General features: G+C 43.1%; 1 protein-coding gene across 1 annotated transcript; it reads right to left on the reverse strand.

Annotated features, from left to right (window-relative positions):
• Positions 1–340: 340 nt before the first annotated feature.
• On the reverse strand, positions 341–8,048 carry LOC138980506 (large ribosomal subunit protein P1-like). The gene is made up of 5 exons (XM_070353393.1): positions 7,862–8,048; positions 6,952–7,012; positions 6,359–6,472; positions 5,586–5,654; positions 341–396 (listed from the first exon to the last, which is right to left on the reverse strand). Exons 1-5 carry the CDS (start codon positions 7,931–7,933, stop codon positions 383–385), a joined length of 330 nt encoding a protein of 109 aa, XP_070209494.1. The 5' UTR covers positions 7,934–8,048; the 3' UTR covers positions 341–382.
• Between the last annotated feature and the right edge of the window lie 48 nt (positions 8,049–8,096).

The raw sequence follows: 8,096 nt of genomic DNA on the forward strand, positions 1-8,096 counted from the left end.
AGAGAGAGAGAGACAGACAGAGAGGGAGGGAAAGAGAGACAGACAGAAGGAGAGAGAGAGAGACAGACAAGCAGAAGGAGAGAGAGAGAGACAGACAGAGAGGGAGGGAAAGAGAGACAGACAGAAGGAGAGAGAGAGAGACAGACAAGCAGAAGGAGAGAGAGACAGACTGACAGAGGGAGGGAAAGAGAGACAGACAGAAGGAGAGAGAGACAGACAGAAGGAAGGAGAGAGAGAGACAGACAGAAGGACAGAGAGAGAGACAGACAGACAAGCAGAAGGAGAGAGACACTCGTCCACACTCTTTACAAGGCCAGCAAGAAAAACACAACTAAAGTAATAGTTACTTTTTCTTTTATTTGCCCTGACTGTTTGCATAACTTTAGTCGAACAGACCTGAAACAAAACAAGAGAAAAGCAATTAGACCAGGCCAGCGTTATAAGGTAACTAATAAAGTTCGCATGTATTCCTGCAACATCAATTTTTTTTAAACTTGCACACAAAACCCTAACACAAGGCTCACAAAGATGCAACAGTACCGCTACCACTGGCAAGAAATTTGAATCTAAAACCCTGTCTAATACAAATTACAATTGACTTTTTTTTTTTAATTGTGAAAAGCAAAGTTTGTATATTAGCAAGTCATCAAGTTTGTTTGTTTGTTTGTTTATTTTTTGCTTAACGTCCAGCCGACTACGCAGAGCCATATCAGGACGAGGAAGGGGGGGATGAAGGGGGCCACTTGTCAAGCGATTCCTGTTTACAAATGCACTAACCCATTACTTGTGTCCCAGCAGGCTTTAGTAAAACTAAATTAATACCTACTGGAAGATTACCAGTTTCCAGTATGTTAAAATAGGCTTAACCTATCTACTGCTGGACTTACATCAGAACACTAACAGATTAAACTATACATGAATCGCGAGACAAGCGGCAAGAGAAGAGATTTTTGGAAAAAATACAGGTGAATGAGCAAGATTAAGGCAGAAAAAAGAAAAGAATTCATGAAGAAAAAGAGAGCATGACAGGAAAGAGGAACCAAAAATCTACCTAACAGCAAACTAGAAAGCTCCTGCGGTTCCAAAAACAGGAGGGGCCTTTAATTTCTTAACCGCAGTGCCCCACTGCGGGAAAGTCATCAAGTAACCTGCACTTTCTGCTGAAGTTTGTATATTAGCAAGTCATCAAGTAACCTGCACTTTCTGCTGAAGTTTGTATATTAGTAAGTCATCAAGTAACCTGCACTTTCTGCTGAAGTTTTGAAGACAAGTAAGACTTACAAGTGTTGTCTAAATATTGACAAATTTAGATATCAGACCTGGGAATCGCAGTTTAGCACTTTAGTATTCTCAAACAAACTTGGTGTATTTTCAGCAAAATGAGCGTACTCCACACAGCACTTGAACACCCAAGATTCAAGCATGCTTCACACTCATCCGTCGCACATTTAATTAAGTTCAATACATTTAATTAAGTTCAATACATTTAATTAAGTTCAATACATTTAACACAAATGCTTCTTTCAATGTTTACTTGCAAAAACTTGTGTCAGAATACTGGATCGGCTTAGGCAACACAAAAAAAAAAAAGGTCTGTTTATGGTAACATAGGGTGAAAAAATAGGGTCGGTTGGTCGGCTTTTTTTTTTTTCCCCTTTTTTTTTTCTCCCCTCTCTATGATGTTTCACAGTTCATTTCTTCTCATCAATCCCTGTTTTTGCCCAACATAACTATAAACAATACTTTGAGCTTACCTCCCTTCTGTCGTCTGCTGTTTGAGCGCAAACAGCTCTATTTGGGACGCGGTTTTTTTTTTCAGACGATCCCAAAAAAAAAGATTAGGGTCGGGCCTAAAAACTAGGGTCGGTCGGGTTACCGTAAACAGACCTTTTTTTTTTTGGCCTTAGGGATGTGCTTGTGAAGAAAAGTAGTCAAGGTCATTTTCTCTGCGTACTTTTGTTCACTGATCATACTGATTTTATTCTAGACAATCGTGCGTACAAAGTACGGCAAAATCATATGGGTTCCCAGGTCAGAGGTATACATAAAACCATACTGAACTTGTGTTCCGTAACAAAACTGTCGTACTAAATTGAGATCCTTAGGTTTCTAAACAAAAGCCAGAGCTGTAACAACCAGACAATGTTCTGTATCAACTTTGGCAGGATTTCCACGAGTTGTGACCCCTTTAGTGATATTCTGTTACAGCAAGCAAACAATAATATGGTTGACCAGTTAAAACCAGCAATCGCAGTGAATAACTGCTTCTAAATTCTAATGTGTATGTGATGCAGTGTGCGCTCGGTATGCCTTTTTCTTTCAAAAATCGGCACATGGGAAGGCCAATTTATAAGGAGTAAAATATTTAAGGTGGCTTTAGCGTCTAGAACCTCTTTAGCTAAAGGGCTCTCAATTTTTATTTTAAATGGCATTCATGTGACCATCTTTGAATCAGAATGCCTTTAGCAAACGAGGTTGTTGCCTCGCTTTTTGCGCTATAAGCAGGCACACATACACCCTTATCAAAGGAAATCACCGCCACTCGATGCTTCCGGACTAGCCGAGAGAAGCACGGCCAGCAAGGCGCCCCATTGCATAAGACAACATGCGGACATAGCCATCCAACCATCAGTAGATTACAATGGACATCACGCTGTTAGCGACTGTAGCGCCGAGAGGTAGGTCCGTTAAGTTTACAGCCGTCACACCACTTTGGGGAATGACGATTAGGCTGCCTTACACCTCAAACAGTGCCACCACGCGGTCAAGTGTCACCTATAAGCTTTTATGAATCCAGATCCTGTGCGTTTCCCAAACTTCCATGACCTCAAGCAAATCAAGTGCTATCACTCGGGGCTAGCGATCTTTGCCACATCAAATTGTCAACTCTGATGTGTATATTTTTGGGAAAGAAATGGGATCACATCAAGCAGACCCTGATTAACACACACATCCCAGTCAGTCCCTGTGATTGCTGGTTTTCACTGTTTGACCATGTGTTTTTGTTCGTCTCGCTGTTACAGATAAAGTGGGGCGCAACTCTTCCACACTGAAATTTGGCTGTGAATGACCCATTTCAAGGATCACCTTTTGGCACAGGCTCATATCACTGATGCGGGGCACAACTCTTCCACACTGAATTTTGGCTGTGCCGCAGGATTGGAAGGATGCATTGGTGGTGCCAATCTTTAAAAAGGGAGACCGTCACCAGGCAGCTAACTACAGGCCTGTGTCACTTACGTCCATCACGTGCAAACTTCTCGAACACATCATCCACAGTAACATCATGAATCACCTTGACACCCATAAGATCCTGACAGAAGCACAACATGGGTTCAGGAAATTCCGGTCATGTGAGACTCAACTCATCGAGACTGTGCACGACATCGCGAAGAACCTGGCCTCAGAGGACCAAGTCGACGCAATCCTGCTCGACTTCAGCAAGGCGTTTGATAAGGTCCCACACCAGCGACTGTTTCACAAGCTCGACCACTACGGAGTGAGGAACAACACACTTAAATGGATATGCTCGTTCCTGACAGGAAGAACGCAACAAGTAGTACTTGAAGGTGTTCATTCATCGGCTGGACCAGTGACGTCAGGGGTGCCCCAAGGTACAGTCCTAGGCCCCCTCCTATTCCTGATCTACATAAACGACATGCCCGAGGCAGTTAAACATTCAAAACTAAAGCTCTTTGCGGACGATAGCCTGCTGTATAAAAAAGTAACAAAGCAGCAAGATCCACTCCTCCTTCAAGAAGATCTGAACGCACTCCAAAATTGGGAACAGAAATGGCAAATGGAGTTTAACCCGAGCAAATGCAACATCATCCGCATACTTCCCAGCAAGAATAAGCCGCCGATATTGTCCACCTACCACCTACATGGACAGACTCTCGAAACTACCAAGGAGAGCAAATACTTAGGAGTCACCATCACCGAAAACCTATCTTGGACCAATCACATCAAGAACGTGACCGCCAAAGGAAACAGAACCGTGGGATTTCTCAGAAGAAACTTCAAAGAATGCACGATGAAGGTGAAGTCAGCTACCTACACAACCATGGTTCGTCCCACTCTCGAATACGCGTCAACAGTGTGGGACCCACATCAGGAAAATGACAAGCAGGCATTAGAAATGGTCCAGAGAAGAGCAGCCAGATACGCCCATAACAACTACTTCGAAAAAACGCCTGGCGTAGTTACCAACATGCTGAACAACCTAGGATGGGAAACTCTGGAAAATAGACGAGAAAACAATCGCCTCATGATGCTGTACAAAATCAAGCACAAGATGGTCGGCATAGATGAAAAGAACTATCTCCATAGCTCCGACGCAAGAACAAGAGGAGATGGGCTGAGGCAGCAACAGGACTTCCATAAAGCCATATGCAACACCTTTTTCCCACGGACTATCTCCAACTGGAACCATCTTCCCACGACGACGACATCAGCCCCAAGCCTTGAGTCGTTCCGCTCACGTCTCCGCGGTAGCAGTCCCCTGCAACCGCCAGTGGGCAACCCCTAATCCCTCAACCCCTGTACATAGTTTTAAACGCCTCCCAACCTATCCAGTTCCTGCCCTTTCTCAGTGCTGGTTTTTTAAATTGTCATCCCGATTCCAAGAGGCACACACCGCATCCGGAATCGACAAGTGACATCAACGCGGGACCACTTACGTTTATCAAATAAACCCGGTCCCAACGGAGAGAAGAAGAAGAAGGAATGACCCATTTCAATGATCACCTTTTGGCACAGGCTCATATCACTGAAGCGGGGCACAACTCTTCCACAACGCTTGAGAATTCCGACAGTTATTTGGAGTCTTCCACACAAGTCAGGACTACAGATACATTAGGCAAAAAAAAAAAAAAAAAAAATAGGTGTGGTTACGGTAACATAGCCAAAAAAAATAGGGTAGTTAGGTAAGGCAATCACTTTTTTTTTTTTACTTTTTTTTTCTAATGTGTACAAATTAAACCTACTTGACAGGGAAATAAGTGTGCGACACGGGCGCTTTCGCTTTCATTGCGTTTTTTGGACTTGTTTTTTTGTTTTTTGTTTTGACAAATGTAATAAAAAGTTATAGGATCGGCCCCTAAAAATAGGGTAGGTCGGGTTACCGTAACCACACCTATTTTTTTTTTTAGGCCTTAGTCTGCTAGATCATCTTCCCATCCAACATACACCACAATGCACACCTGGGAACCCCAGTTCGCAGCACTTTGAGTATTCTCCAACAAACTAGGTGTATTTTCAGCAAAATGAGCGTACTCAACACAGCACTTGAACATCCAAGATTCAAGCATGCTTCACACTCATCCGTCGCACCTAGAATTAGGTTCACCAATACATTTAAAACAAATGCTTCTTTCAATGTTTACTGACAATAACTGTCATAATGTCTCAAAACACTGGATCGGTTTAGAAATGCGCTCAAAGGAAAAGTAGTCCAGGAATGCTTCCCGTCGTATTTTTTTCCACTGACCGTATTCTAGACAATCATGCGTACAAAATACGGCGAAATCGTATGGGTTCCCAGGTCTGCAAAATACACCATAATGAAAAAAGCGGAGCACACTTACCGAAGCCCATGTCCTCGTCGGACCCTTCTTCTGACTCCTCCTTCTTCTTGTCCTCCTTCTTGGCCTCGGCTGTCAGACAAACACAGCAAACAATGCATCACTATTCCTCCACTTGTAAACATGTATCACAATCCCTCAACTGTAATCATACATCACAATCCCTCCACTTGTAATCATGCATCACAATCCATCAACTTGTATTCCTTACGAGTCACAAAACCATGTTTCACTTTGTTTAGGAAAAAAAAAAAAATAGTCTGTTCACGGTAACCCGACCGACCCTATTTTTTTCGCGCGACCCTAGACTTTTTTTTGGCATTTGGGGGAGAAAAAAAAACAACGTAAAAATATGTTTTTTGGAGAAAAAAAAGGGGGGAAAAAAAAATCCCGACCTACCGACCCTATTTTTTGGGCCTATGTTACCATAATCAGACCTTTTTTTTGGCCTTATGACTGTCTGCCCGTCTATCTGTCTTTGGATTTATGTGTTGTGGTTCAGAAAGAAAATAAGTACAGTGATGATTTTTAGCATTCAAGTCATGCTTGCAGCTATGCTAAAATACACTAATCTTGCCTGTGGTGAGTAGGAATTTTGCAGGGAGTTTGAAAATATAAAATCACTCCAGGTGTTGAAAGAGAGGGAGTCTTTAAATGGAGGTAAATTAAGTGACACCATGACGAAACGTCAGAAAAAAACCACAGTTCTCCTAGTAGAGGGGGTGTTATAATGGGGGTGTGTGTACGTTCACAGAGAGGTTGCAGCGTATACACACCAGGGGCAGCAGCAGCAGCAGGGGCAGCAGCGGCGGGAGCGGCTCCAGCAGAGCTACCGATGTTGCTCACCAGCTCCTTGATGTTGACGCCATCCAGAGCCTTGGCGAACAGGCCTGCAACACACACCACAAAGTCAACACACCATACATGTGGTCACCACACACCCAGTCTCGTTTAGGCCAAAATTAACATTCAATGTGTCCGATTGGGATCCCCACCCCAGATATTGTTTTTACCCTTAAAAAAAAAATTATTCAAAAAAGTTTTACAGTAACTACAGAGCAACAAAATTGAAGTTCAGTTAGCCAAAGTTACTTTGTCATATCCAGGCATTTGAATACTGAGTTAACTCGTCATGAATGTGCTTCAATAACAGAACAGAGAAAGCCACACTAACACAATTGCTTTCCTTCAGCTAAAGTTTGATAACTAGCAAAAAGTTCCAACTTTAGGACTTCGATTTTACCCTTCTTCCCGTTCGTGAGGAAATCCGCCCAATTTCCCCAGAGTGAAAGATAAAGTGGATAGTGTACCTACGAAAATCAAAATAGTGGTGGGTTGGTACCCTCATCTGACAGTTGCCAATACTTACTGGGCCAGTAGGGCTCCACGCCGACACCTGCTGCCTTCAGGATAGTGGTCAGCTTCTCGCCCTGAACAGAGAGAAACAAATATCACTGACAATTCACGCCGCTATAAGAGGAACCAGACAACTACTGCTTGGGGGGCCCAGGTAGCTCAGGTGGTAGAGCACTGGACTTGTGATCGAGAGGTCGCTGGTTCGAATCCGGGACGGGACGGACACGGGTCAACTTTATGTGCAGACCCAGAGACGGTATCCATCTCCCACCCCCGTGTCACCACAATGGCACGTAAACATCTTGGTCATTCTACCATAAGTGCAGATGGCTGATACCACCTAAACACGCATACATCAAAAAGCCGTGAGGGCGTAAAACTCGAATCGTATAAACCAATTCATGTCCAATATAGGCAATTAAGACCTGACGGACAATAACCCCCTTAAGATTTACTACTGCTAAATCAGTAAATGCAATGGAGTTGTTAGCATGACATTTATCACGCTCAGTCGGGTGTAATTCAGATGTCATAAATAAAGAAATAGTCATCATTCAGTAATTCATTGTCACACACTATCTGCCTCCAAGCACAACTTGAACTTTCAGTTACAATCAACCCCTTCGTGACTTTTTGTTCATCAATCAGTGACACACTGATCAGGCGAAATCAGAGAAACTCCGAAAGCATCTACTGACAGTGACATCGACAATCACTTTAAAACGAATCCAAACTAATATTTAGATTGTTAAGTCGACAGCAAACGCGAGGTGACTGACTGACTAACTATTAGGGCTTAGCGTCATCTTAGACCAGTTGGCCTACATTGGAACAGGAATTGGTAACTGGTAATGAAAACGCGAGGGGAGAACAACAAGGGACATGTGATTGCGAGTGGTCAACCAAATCTATAAACATCTTACCGTGATGGCGACTTGGTCATCAGCCAAGATAAGTGCGGCATAAACGCACGCCAGTTCATCGTTAGAAGCCATTATTTTTGTTTTTTAAACTTTCACAAGTCGCCAAAGGCCTTAGCAAATTGAACAAGTGATCGTCGCAAAAACGCTACTTTCGAGAGAGATGTGCAAGAAAGGAAGTAGATTTTCAAGGAATCTGTAACTTCCGGTTTTTGCGACATCTAAGTTTGACTAGTTT

The sequence above is a fragment of the Littorina saxatilis genome, linkage group LG11 (genome assembly GCF_037325665.1).
Source record: "Littorina saxatilis isolate snail1 linkage group LG11, US_GU_Lsax_2.0, whole genome shotgun sequence".
In the NCBI taxonomy this organism is placed as follows: Eukaryota; Metazoa; Mollusca; class Gastropoda; order Littorinimorpha; family Littorinidae; genus Littorina; species Littorina saxatilis.